Below are 20,089 nucleotides of genomic sequence, written 5' to 3'. Positions count from 1 at the left end.
CCTCGTGCCAGGAAGGAGAGACTCAGATCACTTGGCTCTTCTGCCTGAGCCTTAGAAGGGAAACTTATCCCGAGGGCCCTCGCAGGAGGCCTGCTTCTCTCTGGCTCTCCCAGGTGTGGTTCCGGAGAGGCGTCAGCTCTCACAACCCGGGTGGCACCAGCTGGATCCAGATGGTTGGAGAAATGCTGATGGTGGACGTGGGGCTGAAGGACCAGGTGTGTGTGGGAGTCTAAACCGGGGGCTCGGGCACCCAGAGGGCTGGGGGGCACCACTGAGGCGCATGGGGCTGCGGCCGGAGAACACCAGGCCCCGGGGCCCCCACACGTCAGCTTCCCAGCCGGTGCCTTCCCAGGGTGGTTACCCCACAAGCGGGTCTGGAGGGGATGTGCATCCTGGGGGCTGAGAAGCATGGGGGTGAAGTCAGATGGGATGATGGCCAAGCGAGGGGCGCGCTCCACCTTCCTATTTCTGCAGTTTTCCTGGGGCAGCACCTCGAGGACAGTGAGGTTTGGGAGACTTTAAGACTCAGTGTGCTCCCCTGGGATGGGAAGGTGATGCCTGCCCCACGCTCTGCCCTACGTGCTGCCCCCCCAGGGCTGGCACTGGCCTCCCTGCCCCCCACACCCTCCTCCTGGCCACCCATGAGATGGGTGCCGCTGGGGAGCTGGGACTGAGCCAGGGGGTGGCAGGCTCGAGCCATGGCACGTGGAGAGGAGGCTGCTGCCCTCCCAGGTCAGCCCCTGGGTGCCCACTCTGCTCAAAGGCGAGGGCCTGTGTCGGACTGTCCTCGGCCCCTGGGCTGCCCAGCCCCCTCCTCCAGGTTTCCGTGGAAATGGGGTCAGAACTAAGGAGGCAGGTTGTTTGTGCCTCTCCAAAAAGATGAGGCACCCCAGGACAGCATTCCCGGCACACCCTCTCCAGGACCTGCCGCCCCAAGGCCTGTGGCTGCCTGGGCCGGTGCCAGGCCCCCGGCATCCTCCTGTGCCCTCCCCAGCCCACCCTGGGCCCTCCCGCATTGGCTTCTGCCTGCCATGTTGTGTGCACCCCGCCGCATGTGGGGACACTCCCATCACACCTGCAGATGCGTCTGAGCAGCTGGCAGTGTATCCCCCAACACACACACACACGGGAAGGGGAGTCCCGGCTGCCCCGGCCGAACCTGCGTGCCATGCTCTGTGCCAGGTGTGGGGCATCGGCGGCGAGGAGCGGGCCCTGTACTTCCGCCAGGGCGTCACCCCCAGCGAGCTCAGCGGGAAGGCATGGAAGGCCATCGTTGCAGGCCGTGACTGTGACTGGTCACACTCGGGCAGCTTGTCAAGCCTCCTCAGGTGATTTTGGGGGTGACTGGCAGGCGGGGGGTGGCCTGCTCCCTGGCAGGAGAAGCAGCCCCGGCCTGCAGGGTCTCCCTCCCTGAACCTCTGGCCTGGGGTTGGGGCTCACGCCGGGCCCTGCCTCACCGGGGGCAGCTCCTGGAGGCCAGCAGCCCCGGGTCAGCGTTCTGGGGGTCTCCGCCAATGCCCTGGGGGCCGAGGGTGGTGTGGGAGCAGCCACAGGGGCTAGGGGTGACCCTGGAGACTTGAGGGAGCTGGAGGGCCCCTGAGCAGGGCAGCCCAGCTTCTGAAGTCATCTGAGGGGAAAAGGGCTGCTTTGAGGGTGGGCGTTAAGGCTCCTGTGTCAAAGGAAAGCAGGGGAGAAGGAAAGTCTCAAAGAGGCTTGTTCAGAGCAGACTTTCTAGAAACCCCCAGAGTTTCTGTTTTGCTGGGTCTGGGGCTGGGGCCCGAGATCCTGCCTTGCTGACGAGCTCCCAGCCCTGGGACCTCACCTGGAGAACCACGGCCTAGACTGGGGCCGAGGCCTAGCTCCGCAACTCTAAAATGGGAGCCCGCAGGGGACTTACCTGCCTGGTCATGGTGAGTGTGGAACGAGATGACGTGGGAGGCCCCATGGCGGCCATGCTCGCCTTTAGCCTGAGCCCTCACCACCCCGGTCCACACCCCCTGCTCCCCTCTTTGGTGGCCATCTCTGCCAGGCTGTCAGCCCAGAGGGCCGGGGAGGGTGGCATCAGGACGTGTTGCGTGCCAGCCCCGGGCAGCAGCCTGCTCATGCACCACCCGGTTTAGCAGCCTCAGCTGGGAGTTCTCCCAGGGTTCAGCCCATTGGGATCAGCTGAGAAGTTTAAAAAAACTACCAATGCCCAATCTTCAGGACCTTGGATTTGGCAATGGATTCTTAGATACGACACCAAAAGCACAAACAACAGAAGGAAAAACAGACAAGTTGGACTTCATCAAAATTTGAAACTTTTGTGCATCAAAGGAGACTATCAAGAGTGAAAAGACAACTCACGGAATGGGCAAAATATGTTTTCAAATCATCTATCTGATAAGGGTCTAGTATCCAGAATACGTAAAGAACTTCTACAACTCAGCCACAGAAAGATAAAACAAACTAGTTTAACACGGGCCAAGGAGATGTTTCTCCAAAGTAGGTGTACAAATGGCCTGCAAGCTCGTGGAAGACGCTCAGAGTCCTTAGCCGTTAGGGAAATGCAAGTGGGAGCCACGGTGCAATGCCACCCCACGCTCAGCGGAGCAGCTCCAGTCAGGCAGACAAGAGTGAGTGTTGGCGAGGACGGGGAGACACTGGAACCCTCATGCAGCTGCCGTGGAAAACCTGGCAGTTCCTCAAGAAGTTAAACAGATCCCCATGTGAGCTGGCAGCTCCACCCCTAGGTAGATACCCCAAAGAGCTGAAAACGTACGTCCACACAGACACGTGAACCCACATGTTCGTAAGCATTCACAGTACCAAAAAGTGGAAGCAACCCAAGTGTCCGTGACAGAAGAAGGAAAACAAGCTGGGGTCTATCCGTGCCCTGGAATATTATTCAGCTGTGAAAAGGAGGCAGTTCTGAGCCACGCTGCAGCGGGGATGAACCTTGAAAACATACAGAGTGATGGAAACCAGACACAAAAGAGCACATATTGTAGATTCCATTTATATAAAATGTCCAGAACAGGTAAATCCATCAAGGCAGAAAGATGGGAATTGCCAGGAGCTGGCGAGGTGACAGGAACGGGAAGGGACTGCTGGTGGGTGCAGGGTTTCCATGTGGGGCAATGAAAAAGTTCCAGAACCAGATGGGGTGGTGGTTGCACGACGTTACCAATGTACTTAACCCCCTGAGTTGCATGCTTTGAAATGCTCATGGTGATAAATATTATGCTGTGTTTATTTTGTTGCAACAAACAACAAACCACCTCCTGATGCCAGCTCTCCACCCCCAGACACGTGGATCTGGTGGGTCTCAGGTGCGGCCTGGCAGGGGAATTTTTTAAAAGGCTCCACAGGAAAGGACGCAGAGGCCCAGAGGTTGGGGCTGGCCCGAGCCCCCGCTAGCGGCCCAGCCTGCTCCTCCCGGGGACTGACAGGCACCCGTTTTGTCCTCAGTGCCGGCTGCTTCTTTGGTGATGAGGTTCGGGGCAGCGGAGAGTCTTCTGCCCCTAGCGACACCGATGCCCCCTCGGAGGTGGACAGACAGGGGCCTGGCCAGCCTCTCCCTGTGGAGCCTTTGCCTGGCCTTGGGAGCCACACGGGCTCAGCCCCGCATCCGGGGTCGGGCCAGGTGGCAGACTGGACCGAGGGATGTGCCAGCCCGGCCGCGGGCACAGGGGAGGCCACCCCGGCCTGTGAGCCCCAGCCCGGCCCGGCCTCCCTGCCCGCAGAGCTGCCCTGGACCAACGTCGACCTGCAGGACCCCGCAAGAGGGCCCGGACCCTCGGCTCCTGGCCCCACCGAGGCGGCCGGCCTGTCCTCCCTGGGGCTCCTGTCACTGGGCCTTGAGGAGACCTGCGGCGCTGACGAGCACCCGCTGTGGGCCTGGGTGTCGGGGGGCGCCTGTGCCGTGGAGGCACACATGGCACTGAAGTGGTTCACTGTCCAGCCGGGTGAGTGGGGTCCCCGGAGGAGGTGGGGTGAGGGAGCCCCCAACAGCCAGACAGTCGCAGGGGTCCTGGCAGGAGGGCTGGGAGGCACGGAGGAGTCCCAGGGCTGGGGGAGCTGGCAGTGCCACAGCCACGGGGCCCTGTCCCCTTGCACACCCTCCCTGCTTTAGGCTGAGTTGGGGGTTGGGGGCCCCAGTCGGGGAATCTTGGGGGACGGGCTTGTAGTTTTCTAGCAAGAAAGGGCAGATTGTTAGAAGAGACTTGGCGCTGCCCATGGAGGGGACGCTCAGGGCTGGGGACAGGACGGGCCCGTCCCTGAGCCCCGGCCCCCCACAGGCCTCTCGCCCTCCGTGCAGGCCCTGTCCCTGCCCATCACGCCGGCCCAGACCACAGCCTGGAGGAAGCAGATTTTCCAGCAGCTCACGGAGAGGACCAAGCGGGAGCTGGAGAACTTCAGGCACTACGAGCAGGCCGTGGAGCAGGTGGGACGGCCCCCGGGGCAGCCCTGTCCTCCTGCTCTCCCGTCTGCTGGGTGGCAGCCCAGAGATGGGGTGGGTGCCTGGGAGCAGCGTCCCTCTCTCTGTCCGTCCGCCCTCGGGTGGCAAATGATCCCTCCCAGTCCCTGCGGTCGTTCATTTGTTCTCCCACCCTAAGGAACTTTCCCTTGGCCCCTGGGGTTCCAGGTGGGCAGGAGCAGCTCAGCCAGGTCAATGACTGTGCCCCTCGCGGGTCCCCCTCATGCCGACAGGGTCCAGGGTCCATTTGAACCCTGGTGCCTGGCCCGACCTGGCTGTCCCCGCGGCAGAGCCCAGCTGTCACGGGCCCCGTGGCAGAGCAGTGAGGATGGGCAGGCCCAGGTTTGGGGCCCAGCTTGGTCTCGGACTCACCTGCCTGAGCTGACCAGGGTGGGCTCCCGGTGCCGTGGGCGAAGGGGCAACAGCAGCTGCCAGAGACTGAGCGTGGCACTCTTGTCCCCGAGCTGTGGGAAGCTGGGGCACACGGGGTGCAGGGTGGGGGGTGCCGTGGGGCTGTCCCTGGAGGGCACCAAGGTGACCGGGCTTGGGGGTCCTCAGGGGGCGCTGGGCACGGGGTGCATTCAGGGTCGAGGCTGTGGCACCCGGCGCCGGGGGCTCTCTGTGATGCTGCTCTGCGCCCACAGTCGGTGTGGGTGAAGACGGGGTCCCTGCAGTGGTGGTGTGACTGGAAGCCCCACAAGTGGGTGGACGTCCGCGTGGCCCTGGAGCAGTTCACGGGGCACGACGGGGTGCGGGACAGTGTCCTCTTCCTCTACTACGTGGTCCACGAGGAGAAGAAGGTGTGGGGGCCGGGCTGGGGGGCCATGGGGGGTCTCAGAGGAAGGGAGCAGGGTGGGGGCCCAGGGCCACGGGGAGCACTCGGGAGGCGGTGCAGTGCCAAGGGGGTGCATGGGGGTGGCGCACAGCCGCGGGGGGCTGCGTGGCATGGGGGGTGCACACGCACATGGTGGCAGGCAGAGGAGCCCCCCGCCCCGCTGACGGCCGCCCGCCCCCCTCTGCACAGTACGTCCACGTGTTCCTCAACGAGGTGACGGCGCTGGTCCCGCTGCTGAGTGAGACCAGGCCCTCCTGCACCCTGTACACTCCCGAGAGGACGCGGCAGCGGTGGCCCGTGCGTCTGGCTGCTGCCACCGAGCAGGAGATGAACGACTGGGTGAGCGAGGGGGGCCGCAGGGGCGCCCGGCACGGGGGTCTCACCCGGCCCCAGCCGTGACACGCCATCTCTCCGGGCAGCTCGCCCTGCTCAGCCTGTCCTGCTGCGAGAGCCGGAAGGTCCATGGCCGCCCCTCCCCGCAGGCCCTCTGGTCGGTCACCTGCAAGGGGGACGTCTTTGTGAGCGAGCCGGGCCCGGGCCTGGAGGACCCCGAGCACCCGTTGCCCTGTGACCAGCTGTGAGTGGGCCGCACCCCCCCACCCACCCCCCTGAGCCCCCGACTGGTTCTGGAAGGGAGCACCCCCAAGGCCAGAGCCCCCACCGAGTCTGGCTTCCCACCACCCAGCCAGGAGGCCCCGGAGAGGGACAAGGGAGGCCGAGCTCAGCGAGGTCAGTGACACCTCTGGGCCCCACCACCGGCCACTCTCAGAAAGGGGTCGGGGAGGCCCGAGGGGGTCGGGGAGAGGCTGGAGGCCCCAGGCCCAGCTGGCACCGTCCGTCTGTCCCTGCTCCTCTGACATGGTGTCAGGTGCCATGGAGAGGAGTAAAGCCAGCGAGGAGACGGGGCAGCAGGGAGGATGGTGGCTGCCAGAGGAGGCTGCCCTGGAGCGGTGTCCCTGCTCAGGGTCTTCCAGGAACAGTGACAGGCCGGGGCATTCGGGGTGAGTGAGCCCCGGGGGAGGGTGTAGGAGACAAGCCCCAGGCTGGCAGGGAGCTCTGTGGTGTCGACATAACCAGGTGGGCAGATCGGAAACCTTTGGGGGTACCAGGCGGGTGAGGGCAGCATCAGGACCCCACTTAGAAGCAGCTATGAGTTGCTGCCCCGAAGGCAGGCCCCAATACCAGGGGATGGCCAGGGTGGGGGGACGAGGCGCCCTGGACCTGCAGGAGGGCCCAGCGCAGGCTCCCCCCACCCGCCCTCTCAGCAGCCTTGTGTGCCCAGCACCCAGTCCAACAGGTCGGGCCACCTGGTGACAGCAGCAGGGCACCCGCCTGGCAGGAGGCTGCGTGTCTGTTGGCAGAATCCTCAGCCGGCTTGTCCCAGGAGCTGGCTCACGGGGGAGTAGCCTTCCCAGCTGTCCCTGGTGACATTCGAGCCTGGCTACACCCGTCACTTTTGCACCCAGCCTGTCCCCACCCACTGGTGTGAAACCCAGATGACAGCCTGAGCCCCCCATTTGGGGAGCAGCCAGGAGCAGGGAGTGTGGGCCCCTGAAGACTCGCAGCCCCTGCTTCTCTCCCCCTTTCCCCTCAGTTAGTGCCCAGTGGGAAGCCGAGGAGATGAGATGGTCCGTCCCAAACGCTGTCTAGAGATTCCCCTCCCCACCCCTCTCTCCCGCTTCCCGCCCAGGTTCTGGTGGCAGATGGGTGGCCACCTGCGCGTGGTGGAGGCCAACAGCCGCGGCGTGGTGTGGGGCCTGGGCTACGACCACACGGCCTGGGTCTACACAGGGGGCTGCGGCGGCGGCTGCCAAGGTGAGGGCCAGGCACCCCCCCCAGGCTCAGGCCAGAACATTCTGGCATGCCCTCCCCTTCCGAATCCCTGTCTGGCTTCCCTGCCTGACACAAGCTGTGTCCAATATTGACACTTGGCTCCCAGGTGGCTGGCAGCTGACCTTCACCACGGCCAGCCTTCTGCGGAGGGCATGGGAGGGCAGCAAGCCATCCCCGGGCCAACCCGCGAGGCGAGGGACCCAGGCAGCCAGGCCCTCCCAGATACCCACCGGTTGAGCCAAGGGCCTGGAGGGTTTTAGCAAGGCAAGCTGCCGTGGCCTCAGCCCCTCATTTCACAGACAAAGCCTTGGGGCTCCTGAACCCAGGCCCAAACTCGGGCCCCTCGCTAGGTGGGTCAGTTGAGGTCTAGGGGGAACAGCTAGCCGAAGTGCTGGGGGCTCCCGAGTTCTATGAGGCAGGGATCCTGTGCTCCCCTCATGGGAAACTGAGGCAGAAACAGGCAGGCCCTGAAACGGGATGGTTCCGTGCCACAGCCCACATAACCCACCTTGGGGAGCATCTAATCCTAATAGAGCTGTGGTCCACTAGGACCCTGGGAGCATCTGCACAGGCTTATCCCAGCTTCCTGTTGGGAGGGAAGTGGGGCAGCTGGAGGCTCTGGGAGGTGTCAAGGCGCCTTTGTTAGTGGGTGGGCCTCAGCTGCCCCGAGGCCATTAGCAGTGCCAGAAAACGGAATCACAAGGGGAAAGAGGAGGGCTGGAGGTGAACGGAAAGGAAAGCGAGGTTGTGCAACATCAGAATAATCGTGGGCATGCAGGAGAGAGATCCGGTCGGTCAGGCCAGCCCCAGCGAGAGGCACTCAGCGGCCCGTTAACCCCCTGCCTGCTGGCTCAGGCCCTGCCCCGCCTCTGCGGGCTTCCCCTCGGGTGGGCAGCCCCGGACCCCGCAGCCTCCTCTCCCCCCAGGCCTGGGCAGCAGCAGCGGCAGCATCTACATCCAGTCCGACGTGAAGTGCGTCCGCATCTACGAGAACCAGCGTTGGAACCCCGTGACGGGCTACAGCAGCAGGTGAGGGGCACAGGGCTGGCCGGACCGGCTGCCCCCCCCCGCCAGGCGGCTTTCTGTCTGGATTCTTCAAGCGTGATGCCTGTCCTAAAAGCGCTTTTATGGAGGGTGTGACGGACATAAAGTCCACAGAGCATAAACATGTTCCTCACCCGCTTGGCACAGACTGGGCACCAGTGTCCGCCCAGGACAAGCTCTAGAATGTCACCCAGTTGTCGCCCGCCCGCCCCGTCCCTTTCACGCTCTCCTCTTTCCTTCCCCCAAACTCGCCAAGAACCACGACACTGACTTCCCACCCTGTCATGGTTTTATCTGCCTTTTTTGTTTGGTTTTGCTATGGAGGGGCGATAACTTAACTTTTTAAAACCTTTTTAAAATGTTTGCTTAACTTCGGCTGCTAAGAACATCATCACCTCTCTCAAAACTATTTTAATTCTCCAACTGTGAGGCTTGGGGACCAAGTAGTCAGTATGTTTTTTGGAGAGGGGAAGGGGAGGACCCGACATAAACTCTAGATCTGAATGTGGCTTTTTTTTTCCTGTCCACTCAGAATAGAAAGCCGTTTCCATCACTCCTGTCCTGTTTTTTGTTTTGTTTTTTGTTTTTGTTATCATTTGTTTGTTTTTAAGAGAAGGAGAAACTGGTGGCCTTTATTAGTCTTTAAAACCACTGCAAGAGCCCAGAGGTTCTCGGACCTGCTCCCAGGAACTTGTCAAAACCCAGACTCCAGAGTTGCTGGACGCCGGGAATCTGCATTTCCAGCAGGTTCCCAGGGGTGCTGACGCAGCAGGTGTGGGGAGCACACCTTGAGAATCCCCACGGTGGATGAGAAGGATCCCCTGGGATCCAGCCGCACGGAGCCCACGTTCCTCTGTCCACGTGGGAATCACACTCTCATTCGCGTTCACACACACTCGCACACCCCCGAGCCCTCGCGGGCCGCCCTTCTGTCCACACGGAACGGTGCATGCTCACGGCCCCAGCTGCCGGTTTCCTCCCCTCCGCCCCGTCGCCCTCCTGCGTAGACCCTGCACGAGCTTCCTCCAGGGCCCCGCAGGCCGTCGGGCCCTTGGAGTCGGTTGCTTTTGAACATGACAGGGGGATTCACACAGGAACTATTTTTGTACCTGGCTCCCTTGTGTGTGAGATTCACCTTTGCTTTGGCATGTCGCTGCGGTTTTTATTTTTTGGCTTATGACACGTTAAGCAAAAATGCCATAGTGTATTGATTCATCCTGCCGTCGGCGGACGCTCGTGTAGTCGTGGCTCTGGTGCTTCGCTCATTTCTGTAGGGACACCCGAGGCGTGGAATCGGGTCCCAGGGAAGGCGTGTGTGATGCCAGTTTTCCGAAGTGGGTTTACCGACGTGCATCCTCACCGGCCAGGTGTGAGCTCCAGTTGCTCTGTGTCTTTGCCAGCACCTGGTTTTGCTTGTCTTTTGTATTTTAGCTGTCCTGGTGAGCGCGGGGTGGCCTCACTGGTTTTAATTTCCATGTCCCTGATGACTAGTGAGGCTGAGAGTGCCCGTGTCTTTAGTGACCCTTGGGAGCTCCTTCTCTGCAAAATGCCTGGTCAAGTCTTAGCTTCTGTTCTCAATTTGTAAGAAGTGTCACATCAGGATACGCGCCCTCGGTTGGTCACCGCAGGCAGCTACCTACTGTTCCGTGCTGGCCTTTCTTCACTCTTGATTTTAATCTAGTCCAGCTCATCAGTCCTTTCCTTTAAATCAAGTGAGGATGTTTTTAAAATCCTTTTAAGAAATCTTTCATTAACCCTAGATAATGAATATATTCTCCTATCTTCTAGAATAGCAAACTTTTTCTCTAAAAAGACTGATAATAAATGTCATTGGCTTTGCGGCCCCTCCAGTCTCTATCGTCACTCCTCAACCCTGCCGTGGACAACACGTCCATGAATGGCTCAACCAAAATGTGAAAACCGTCCTTAGCTCATGGACTGTACTGCAAACACAGGCAGTGATTGGCCCATGGGTCCTGGTTTGCCCACCCCGTTCTAGAAGCTTCATTCTTCATTGAGGTCTACAATCCCCCTGGAACTGTTCGGTTTGTCGTGTGAAGGAGAGGCCAAGTTTTTTATTTTTGAATGTGCAGCGACCCAGCACCGATGTTTGAAAAGGTTGTCCTCTCGTGCCGGCTCCCAGGTCTCCCACGTCTGAAACCAAGTGTCCGTCGGGGCAGGGTCTGTCCCCGAGCTCTTCTCCACCGAGCTGGCGTGTCCCCTTACGCTAACACCACACCATTTCAATGACGTCCCTTTGTAGGAAGTTTTGAATCTGGTAGAACAAATCCTCATGTCTTTGTTTGCAACGGTGTTTTGACCATTCCCAGAGCTTGCATTTCTAGATGAATTTTAGAAGCAGCTTGTCACAGCCCTTAAAGCTGTTGGGACCTTGAGTGGGGTGACATTAGAGCCACAGCTCAGTTTGGGTAGAACAGACGTGTTAAAACAGGATGTCTCCAAGGCGTGGTCATAGCTTTTACCTCCATTCATTTAGGTCTCCTTTAATTTTTCCTAATAATGTCCTACAATTGTCTATCTCAGAGCCTTGACATTTTTTACTAGATAGTATTTATTTTTGATACTATTGCAGATAGCACATTAAAACCTCTTACTGCATTTTTTAACTGTTTTGTGGCTACATACAGAACGCAATTAATTTCGTTTATCCAAAATTGGCAAAATAAAGAAATACCAAATGATATGAAGAACAAAATAAATGACACCTGCTTTAGTTTGCTAAAGCTGCTGAAATGTGGGTACCATCATACAGGCTGGCTTTAACAATGGGGACTTACTCGCTTACAAGCAGCAGTTCTGGAGCCATGAAAATGCCCAAATCAAGGCATCATCAAGAGGATACCTTCCCCCTGAAGACAGGCCGCCAGCAACCCCTGGCTCTGCTGCCGCGACAAAGCTCGTGGTGGTGTTCGCTGGTCTCTGCTTTCTCCCCCCGGATTCGTTGCTTTCAGCTTCTGGCTTCTCTGTCTGTGGCTTTCTCTCTGGCTTCGGTGTCATTTTCTCTGTTGTCTGTGTCTGTCTTGCTGTATTTTATCTTCTTACAAAGGACTGCAGTAAGAGGATTAAGACCCACCCTGAATGATCTGGGTCACATCTCAACTTAAGATCCTGCTCACCGAAAGGTCCGACTTGGGAGGGCTCCACACCCACAGGGATGGGTTAACTTTAAGAACATAGTATTCTGGGGTCCACAAAGCTTCCAAACCATCACAACAGCTCTAATCCCCCCAACCAAAGCCTGGAACCAGGGTGACCTGTGGTCCGTTCCTTCTGGCTTTTCCCGGGCATCGCGGGTGGGGACAGCTAGGGACAGGACGAAGCCTACGGGCGCAGCTCAGCTGACGTGCGCCGTCCCTGCCTTGGACAGGGAGGTTGTTTTCCACTGTGCTAAGAACAATTTGAATGATACGTGTAAATATCTGTGTGTCTCCCTGTTTACCCCAGTGCGTCTGAGGATCTGAGCTTTCTTAAGGCCTAGCTGCCCGCTGCCAGGGGGTCTCCTGAAAACCTGGGCGCCGTGTGCGTCTCACCTTTCCAGTCCCCATGGCACCCTGCCCCGAGTTCACACAGGGAGGCAGACTGAAGACCCTGGGGGTTGTGCCAAAGCCGAGCGGGTGACGGCCAAGCAGGCCCAGGCGGCCCCTGTCCTCCCGCCCCGTCCCATCCCTGGGCGCCACGCGTGGCTGTGCGGGAGGGGTGGGCCCAGGTGCTTGGGGCTGTTGTCATGGGGGCCCCCCAACCCCAGTGGTTCTGTTTGCCCTGCACCCCTTTGGAGACCCCTGTCCGCGCCCCAGACCTGAGTGAGCTGGTTCTGGGATCTGGAGTGTGGGCTCTTTTCCTGGGGATCCCCCGGGGACGGGTCCGAGCTGTCCGTGGTGGTGGGCGCCGGGGTGGGGGCACAGCCGCGCCTCGAGGCCCCTCATGCCCCGTGTCCCCCGCAGGGGTCTGCCCACCGACCGGCACATGTGGAGCGACGTCTCGGGGCTGCAGGAGCTCACCAAGGCCAGCGCCCGGCCACCTTCCCTGCAGTGGGTCTGGGTGAGCGCGGCCGGCCGGGCTGGGGAGGGGGCGTCGGGGCGGTGGGGGGGACTTGGATTTCTGGGAGGGGACGGGGTGGGGGAGGCAGGGATTTGGGGGTGGGGGTACATTTCCGATAGGGGGAGGTGGATGTCGGGGACGGTGGTCCCCGGTGCTGACCCGCTCCCCCCCCAGGACTCCGACTGGTACGTGGATTTCAGCGTTCCCGGGGGCGCCGACCCGGAGGGCTGGCAGTACGCCCCCGACTTCCCCGCGTAAGCCCCTCCGCGCCCCTCGCCGCCGCCGCCTGCCCTGGGGTCACCGGCCCTGGGGAGCTCGGGTCCCCCCAGGCCTGGGTGGAGGTGTGGGTGCCGGCACCAGGGGCTGCCTGGGCCAGGTGACCCCACCGCACACCTGTCCTTGGTGGGTGGGCCTCGGTGGGAACATCCCTGCTGTGCTGGGATGATGGGGTCCCGGGACAGCGGGCTCTGGGATTCAAGGAAGGACAGGTGGCCTCGGGATGCCTTCCTGGGCCTTTGGGGCATCGTCATACTCTGCCGGCCCCGTTCCCCAAGCCCCTGCCTTCCGGGACCCTCGAGGGTCTGTCCCTCCTGCAGACGAAGCCGGGCAGGGCCCCTCGCCGTGGGCACCTGCCCTTGCCCCTGTGAGCCCCCAAACGCTGGCCCCGCGGGCCTGCTCGGCTCCTGTCGGCCCAGCCGGAAAGAAGGCGAGCATGCAACTTTCGCCTTCCAGAAACTTCTGGGGGGTACCTTGATTCCACCTTCTTGTCTCACAGCTCATACCACGGGTACAAAACCTTGAAGGATTTTGTCAGGAGAAGGTGCTGGGCCAGGTAACGCTGGGAGCCACCCAGCAGGAGGGACTCCTGCTTCCTGGGTGCCAGGGCGGGAGCTAAATGTCAGCCCAGGAAATGCCTGTGGGCAGCCAACGCTCCCCTATTCCCAAGGCTTTGTTTTCAAGAACAAATAAGAGAAATGTCACTGGCAGGACCCGCTTGTCAGCAGGGAGGCCGGGCTGGGGCAGGGCAGGGGCCCGGGCCAGGCGGTTGTGGGCCCTGCCACCCTTCCAGGCCCCTCGTGCCCACCCAGGCCACCTCGCCCAGTGGCCCCCGTGTCCCCTTCTCCCCTCCTCTGGATCCAGCTGCTCCCAGACCCCCGCTGGCCAAGGCTGTAGGGTACCCCAGCTGGGGGGCAGGGCAGCCCCCTGGGAGAGGCCTGGGCGGCCTGTGGTGACATTGGGTCCCTGGGGGTGCACCCCTGTCCCCTGAGCAGAAAGTGCAAGCTGGTGACGTGCGGGCCCTGGCTGGAGGTGGCTCCCGTCCCCCTCAGGGACGTGTCCATCATCCCAGAGAGCCCCGAGGCCCCCAGCGCTGGGCACAGCGTGGCCCTCTGGGCCATCAGCGACAAGGGGGATGTGCTGTGCCGCCTGGGCGTGTCCGAGCTCAACCCCGCGGTGAGCGCCCCGTCCTCGCCGCCCCTCGGCTGCCCTCCCCTGCCCACCTGGGTCCTCCGGGGCACTGGCTGTCGGGGTCCCCGGGCTCTGTGGGCAGCAGGTGCTGAGAGCTGGGCTCCTGGGGAGGGGTGAGGCCCCAGATGTGGCTCCGGCCGTGTGCTCACAGCATGCTCTGTGCCCTGCATCCTCGGCGCCCCAGGCCTGCTCACATGTCCTCTTCTGGGTTATGCCGCTTGCCCGAGGTTCCCCCACTGTGGGCTGGCTGGGCCTGGGGGTCCTGGGGGATCTGCCCCCTGCCCAGGTGGGGCCCCCCACCTGGGCCTGGCAGCGGGACTGTCTTTGATGCCAGGGGGGACGGCCTGGCCACAGCCCACTGACCACCTGGCACCCCCAGGGGTCCTCCTGGCTGCACGTGGGCACGGACCAGCCCTTTGTCTCCATCTCCGTCGGCACCTGCTACCAGGTGTGGGCCGTGGCCAGGGACGGCTCAGCCTTCTACCGGGGCGCCGTGTCCCACTCTCAGCCCGCCGGTGAGTGACCCCTGACCCTGGGGGAGCCCCCACCCCATGAGGACCCAGGCTGCGGCTTCCATGGTTTCTGGGGGGGGACCCTGGGGACCCCGGTTTCCAGGTTTTAGTTCAACTCTAGTGGTGTCTGAGTCTGCCTGCGAGCTCAGGGGGCAAGTGGGCTCCACATGGGGGTACAGGGCCCCCCGCAGAGGCTGGGATGGGCTGCAGGGACAGCCGTCTCCCCGGGTGCTGTCTCCGCAGCCCCTCAGTGCCAGCCTCCCCACCGCGTGCCGGCTGCCCCTCGCCCGCCCTCCCGCAGCCCCCCACTCCTGGCCTGGTCGCTTGTCCTCGTGTTTCTCTGCAGAAAGGGCAGGGTGGGCTGGCAGGGATGGATGGACAGACGGGCAGATAGACACAGCCACCCTCCACGCCAGTGTGGGGCACGTGGCAGGCTTTGCAGTGTGGCCTCAGAGGCCCCTCAGGCTGGCCAGGGCCCCTTCACATCAGCCTCTGTGCCTCGAGTCCCCCGGCCACACCGTCCGGGACCCGCCAGGGCCTCCCGAGGACCCCGACGCAGGGTGGGTCCGGCCGGGCAGGAGCTGAGGGCTGGGCGCTCGTGCTGCCTGCACGCCCAGACCCTGCGGAAGTCACCGCCCGGGTTGCAGGTGACTGCTGGTTCCACGTGGCGTCCCCTCCTAAGCAGAGGCTGAAGCAGGTGTCTGTCGGGCAGACATCGGTGTACGCCCTGGACGAGAACGGCAAGTGGTTTTCCGTGTCCCTCTATGGTCCCAGAAGGGCTTGGGCTCCCGAGCCCCCTGCGCAGATCCTCCTGGCACAGGGCGGGGGGCCATGGGGAAGCGGAGTGTTAGGGCGAGTCCTGTCACAGCCGGGACGGAGCACCCCCACCGGGTCCCTGGAGGCCTGAGGCCACTGCGTGCTGCCCCCTCACGCGTGCGGGGCAGGGGGCACCAAGCTGTCCCCTGGTGTCCGGCCCTGCCCTGGGCGGAGGGCAGCGGGCACTGTGCCAAGGCCGGGGTGAGACAGCCATGCCAGGGGCCTGTGCAGGGAGCAGGCTTCTAGAAGGTGCCACCCAGCCTTGTGACGTGGGGGCCCCAGGCGGGGTGGTGTCGGGGGTCGTGGCTGTCGTCTCGGCCGGGGGTGGCCCTGGCCCGCTGCTCCACCAGCTCCAGCTCCGGGCCGTCCCTGACGCGCCTCTTCTCTCCCCAGGGAACCTGTGGCACCGCCAGGGGGTCACCCCCAGCCACCCCCAGGGCGCCTGCTGGGAGCACGTGTCCAACAACGTGCGCCAAGTGTCCGTGGGGCCCCTGGACCAGGTCTGGGTGCCGGGGGTGTGGGGACGGGCAGGGGCACTCAGGGTCCCTGGGGCCGGCCTCCCCGTCCTTCCCCCGGGGGCCCCCTGGGCTGAGGACCAGAGGTCTTGGGGGGTGTGCCTTCCAGGTCTGGGTCATCGCTGACAAAGTGCAGGGGAGCCGCGGCCTGAGCCGGGGGACGGTGTGCCACCGCACGGGGGTGCAGCCCCACGAGCCCAAGGGGCGGGGCTGGGACTACGGCATTGGGGTGAGTGGGGGGCCGCAGGTGGCACAGCCCTGGCCTGGGGGTGCACAGCCTGACTTGGAGGTTCATAACCGCACCGTGCACCCCGGGCCTGCAGCGGTGTGAGAATAAGGGTAGTGTTGGGCCCCGTGGCTGGGATGTCCAGCTGGGACCTGGGGTGCAGTGGGGATCAGTGGGGGACCCCTCGGGGTCAGGGGCGGCTGGCTGTTGGGGAGGACCGCCCGCGGCCTCACGTGGCCCTGCCCTGACTCTCCGCAGGGCGGCTGGGATCACATCTCCATCCGGGCCAATGCCACCCGCACCCCCAGGAGTGGGTCCCAGGAGGCGGGTGGGGAGCAGGAGGCTCCCGGGGGCCCCGTCCGCTGCTGAGGCCACCCCATGTGCCCGGGCGCCCGAAGGCCCGCGACCCCCACGTGGGCCTGCTGTGGCACTGCTCCCAGAGCACCCAGAAATGTGAAACTCGGGGGACACCCCGCACGGGCCCCTGTCTGCCTCCCACCTTTCCAGGACGGGAACCTGGAACCTTCAAGAGCCCTTGTGGTCCACCCGCCACCGCAGACCCCAGGAAGGGGCCCTCCTGAGCCAGACACCCCCCCCACTCACCGATCCCCCCAGAAACGGCTGAGGGGCTCAGATCCACGTTGGCCATGAGCAGTGGCATTTTCTCAGGGCAGGACTCGCAAAGGGGCTGGATTTCCAATTTTAAGGAGGAGTTGGCATACCGGAAGTGAGCTCGGTGGGGTCTCCTCCCTGGGGTGGGCACGGGTCCCCATGAGGGGTGGGAGCAGGGGAGGCCCCGTGGCCTTTGCAGGGTCCCCACTCGTTGACCCGCCATCGGCCCTTTCCCCAGGGTTTGGGGGACCCGGGCGTGTTCCTTTCATGTTCAGTGGCAGAGAGACGGGGCGGGTGGGGGGCAGCAGGGGGTGCAGGAGACCCCCGCCCAGCCCGCAGCCCCTCGGCCACTTCCCATCCCGCGGCGCCCATCAGCGACGTCCTGAGTTGGCTTCTGACAACCGGACGCTGGGCCCAGGAGGCCCGTGGGGCGCGAGCTCCCGTCTCGGCTTATTTTGAGGCCACAGAAGCCGGTTGGTGTCCGGCTGTCCTTGGACCCCGTGCAAACGGTTCGGTGACCGGAGGGGCTGGCGCCCGTTCCACTCCGTTCAGCCGAACACATCTCGTTACCAGGAGCGACTCCGAGAAAGCCCTCCCGTGGCATTGCCTCCATGGGCAGTGGGGTGGGGGGTCCCCACAGTCTCTGGACTTGGGACCGGGGTGGGAGGGGAGGGCACCTGGGTGCAGAGCTCCAAGGGGAATCGTGTGGACGGACTGACAGTGTCCAGCGGGCAGACAGCAGCCCCCACTGCTCACATTTCCACGTCAGGCTCCGCGGGCCGGCGGGCTCTGTGCGTCCGTGGGGCCTCTGTCGGGCGACGGGGCCTCCCCTGCCCTTTCCCCACGGGCGGCCGCGTCCTCGAGCTGAGCGCCAACTGTGTACCTGCTCAGCCTCACAGGACTGTCTCGGATCCCTCGGATGCTTCATTGAATAAAATTTAGGGCCAAGTGTAACTGTCCTATTTTTTATTGCTACGTATCTATTAACGTGCAGTTCCCCCTGCCTTGTGCAAAGGCTAAAAGCTGCAACGGCTGGGAAGGCCTTTACTTTGGTTTTATGACATGATGTCCGTCTCATTAGTACTTTGAAGGGACCATTAGGGAAAATAAAAGCAAATCCGGGTCATTTAAGACATTCTCACCACAGTTAAAGGGGCACTGGCCATTCAGTTCAAGTGGTGTTTTTCCAGACAAAGAAGTCCCAGTTCAGGTCTCTGCCCCTCGCAGGGGGCCTGTCTGCCCAGGTCGGGGACAGCCCCACGGCTCGTGGCCGCCTCAGCCTCCTGGGGGACAGAAGAGTCCAGCCTGGGGCTCAAGTCCGGGGTGGCAGACAAGGGCGGAAGGAGCAGAGCCGGCAGCCTGTCCCCAGAGCCGTCCCCCCGACCTCCCCCAGCACTGCACGCCTCAGAGCTCGGTCTGTCTGAGCCCATCTCGGCTCACACCAGCGAATGCCCCAACCGCTGTCTCCCATCGGGGGCCCCCTGGCAGGGTAGGCCGGGAGGCTCGGGGGGCCCACCTGCCCCCGGACAGACGAGGCCATGCAGGCGCTGGCCTGAATCCAGGAGACCCACTTGCCTGGGCCGACTTTTGGGGAACCTGGAATGGGGTCTGGGGAGGAGTGTTAGGTCCCACAGGGCCACCCCAACCACTTGAGTGTGGATGGGCTGGCGCCAAGCCCCTCGGTGCCCGGGCTGCCAGGGAGGGCATGGGGGGGGCACGGGAGCCCACAGCCAGGGGCACAGGCAGCAGGACCCCTGGGCCAGGCCCCCGACGCCCCGCCACATGCTGTGCCCCCATCCAGGGCCTTGTCACCATACTGGGTGGTGGGCAGAGGGACCCAGGGGAGAGGCTCCAGGGCCGGCTGCCAGCGGGGCTGGAACGCCCCACAGAAGGAAGCTTGGCCCCGGGCGGCAGGGACCTGCCAGGCTGCCCAGTCCCTGCGTCTCAGGAGCAGAGTCCGGTGGGGGAGGGGGCCTCCCGCCACCCCAGGTCCCACCTGCAGGGAACCCCTGCCCCCCTTTAACAGGGATCCAAGAACAACCTACATCCTACCAGACCACCCTCAGCCAGTTCTAGAGAGACCCCACGTCGGTGACAACTATGACACTGATCAACAAACTAGGCTGGGAGCCCACGGGAGGCGCAGGGACAAGCAGGAACCAGGCCTCGCAGCCGTCTCCCCCCACACACCCACCCCATCTCTGCCGGGCCCTCAGCTCCAGGCCACAGACCCTCGGACCATGGCCAGACCCCCTGGGTCGCCCCTGCAGGAGTCCTCACTCCACGTGGGGGTGGCACAGTTTGGAGGAGGGAGGGGGAGCCCAGAGGCTCTCCCAGCCAGGCCCCAGGGAGTCAATTCGGAGTCATTGAGTTAGTGTTTCTCACCGACAGAGGCTGCCTCGGGCCCCTGGGTGCTGCGCATTCCTGTGTGGCCTGGGCTGTGCCTGTGGGCTTGTGCCTCAGTTTACCTCTCAGTGAGGAGACCGTGCCAAACCCAGCCAGTCCATGCAGATTGAAGGAGAGCCCTCCCCGGGGCCTTGGCCTCGGCAGCTGCGGAAACTCACACAAGAAGCCCCTTTTCCAGAATCGCAGAGACGGGGGCGCAGGATGCGGAGAGCTAAGAAGGGAAGGGGCCCTCGGCCGGCAGCACCTGGAGCCACCCCGGAGGCCGGCACCCCGCGCTGCCCAGGGCCTCGGCCCGGGACACTCTCCAGGGAGGCGGCTGCGCGGCCTCGGGCCGGGGGAAGGGCCCGGCGCCCGCCTAGGTGCCCTCGCGGAAGGCGTGGATCTGCGTGGAGTACCGCTGCAGGTGGCCCTCGGGCGGCGCCTCGGCCGTCCCCAGCGCGCCGCCCGCCGCCTGCTGCTGGTAGTGCTGGTAGAGCTTGGGCCCCGGCCCCTCCAGGCCCGGCAGGCGGCCGCTGGACATGGCCAGGATGGTGGCCGTGAGCGACTTGATGTAGTTCTTGGCCAGCGTGAGCGTCTCGATCTTGGAGAGCTTCTTGTCGGCGCGCACGTGCGGGATGGCCTCGCGCAGCGCCTGGAAGGCGTTGTTGAGCTTGTGCATGCGCTGCCGCTCGCGCTCGTTGCTCTCCAGCCGCCGCTGCGCGCTGCTCTCCCGCCGGCCGCCCGGCCCCGCCGGCCCCGGCCGCCGGCGCCCGCTCTCGGCCCGCGCGCGGCTCCGCCGCCCCCTGCCCGGTTCCGGCCCGGGGCTCGGCGGGGGCCGGTCGGGCGGCCGCTCCCCGGGGCTGGCGTCGGCGCCGGGGGGCGGTGGTGGCGCGCGGCGCCGCGGTCTCCGGCTCTTGGTCTTCATGGCTGCGAGGCGCTGGCGGAGCTGCGACCAGAACACAGACCACCCGGTCACCCGGCCCCGCGCCCCCACCCGCGCGCTGAGCTTTCCCCGGGCCTGGGGCCCCCCCTGCCGCCCCCCGCCCACCCGGTGACCCCGCGGACCCGGCCCCGGCCCCGCGCTTCGCTGACCTCCGGCACCGGGCTGGGAGCCGCGGGAAGGGGGAACCAGCGTCTCCGGCCGCCACACGCGCCGCGCCCCGGCCCGACGGGACACGTGCAGGGGCCACGCTGGGGCCAGAAGCGCGGGGCACACGGGGTGGAGGTCGCAGGTCAGGGGTCGACAGGGGCCGCAGCCCCCCGCGCCTCCCCCGCCTCCGGGTACCTGGGATCCGCGGCCGCACGCGCCGGCGCTGCCCACGGGGG

General features: G+C 64.0%; 2 protein-coding genes across 7 annotated transcripts in view; one reads left to right on the top strand and one right to left on the bottom strand.

Moving 5' to 3' along the window:
- TECPR1 (tectonin beta-propeller repeat containing 1) overlaps positions 1-17,332 on the top strand; it is a 26,500-nt gene extending 9,168 nt beyond the window's left edge. For 5 of the 6 annotated variants that reach the window (XM_037814169.1, XM_037814167.1, XM_037814168.1 and 2 more), the window contains 18 exons: positions 114-215; positions 1,183-1,328; positions 3,451-3,947; positions 4,281-4,426; positions 5,104-5,259; positions 5,484-5,633; positions 5,714-5,871; positions 6,985-7,109; positions 8,054-8,156; positions 12,134-12,230; positions 12,405-12,484; positions 13,006-13,062; positions 13,502-13,682; positions 14,077-14,212; positions 14,857-14,949; positions 15,419-15,525; positions 15,650-15,769; positions 16,025-17,332. In XM_037814169.1, coding sequence (XP_037670097.1) covers positions 114-215; positions 1,183-1,328; positions 3,451-3,947; positions 4,281-4,426; positions 5,104-5,259; positions 5,484-5,633; positions 5,714-5,871; positions 6,985-7,109; positions 8,054-8,156; positions 12,134-12,230; positions 12,405-12,484; positions 13,006-13,062; positions 13,502-13,682; positions 14,077-14,212; positions 14,857-14,949; positions 15,419-15,525; positions 15,650-15,769; positions 16,025-16,135 — 2,565 coding nt within the window. In that variant the 3' untranslated portion in view covers positions 16,136-17,332. The remainder of the gene's footprint in view (positions 1-113; positions 216-1,182; positions 1,329-3,450; positions 3,948-4,280; positions 4,427-5,103; positions 5,260-5,483; positions 5,634-5,713; positions 5,872-6,984; positions 7,110-8,053; positions 8,157-12,133; positions 12,231-12,404; positions 12,485-13,005; positions 13,063-13,501; positions 13,683-14,076; positions 14,213-14,856; positions 14,950-15,418; positions 15,526-15,649; positions 15,770-16,024) is intronic. The other variant, XM_037814170.1, reaches the window with a different exon arrangement.
- BHLHA15 (basic helix-loop-helix family member a15) lies at positions 17,330-20,089 on the bottom strand. Its single transcript, XM_037814173.1, has 2 exons — positions 20,049-20,089; positions 17,330-19,709 (listed from the first exon to the last, which is right to left on the bottom strand). Exon 2 carries the CDS (start codon positions 19,686-19,688, stop codon positions 19,140-19,142), a length of 549 nt encoding a protein of 182 aa, XP_037670101.1. The 5' UTR covers positions 19,689-19,709; positions 20,049-20,089; the 3' UTR covers positions 17,330-19,139.

Source organism: Choloepus didactylus, chromosome 21 (genome assembly GCF_015220235.1).
Source record: "Choloepus didactylus isolate mChoDid1 chromosome 21, mChoDid1.pri, whole genome shotgun sequence".
Classification (NCBI taxonomy): domain Eukaryota; kingdom Metazoa; phylum Chordata; class Mammalia; order Pilosa; family Megalonychidae; genus Choloepus; species Choloepus didactylus.
This window is presented reverse-complemented; position numbering and strand designations above follow the sequence as displayed.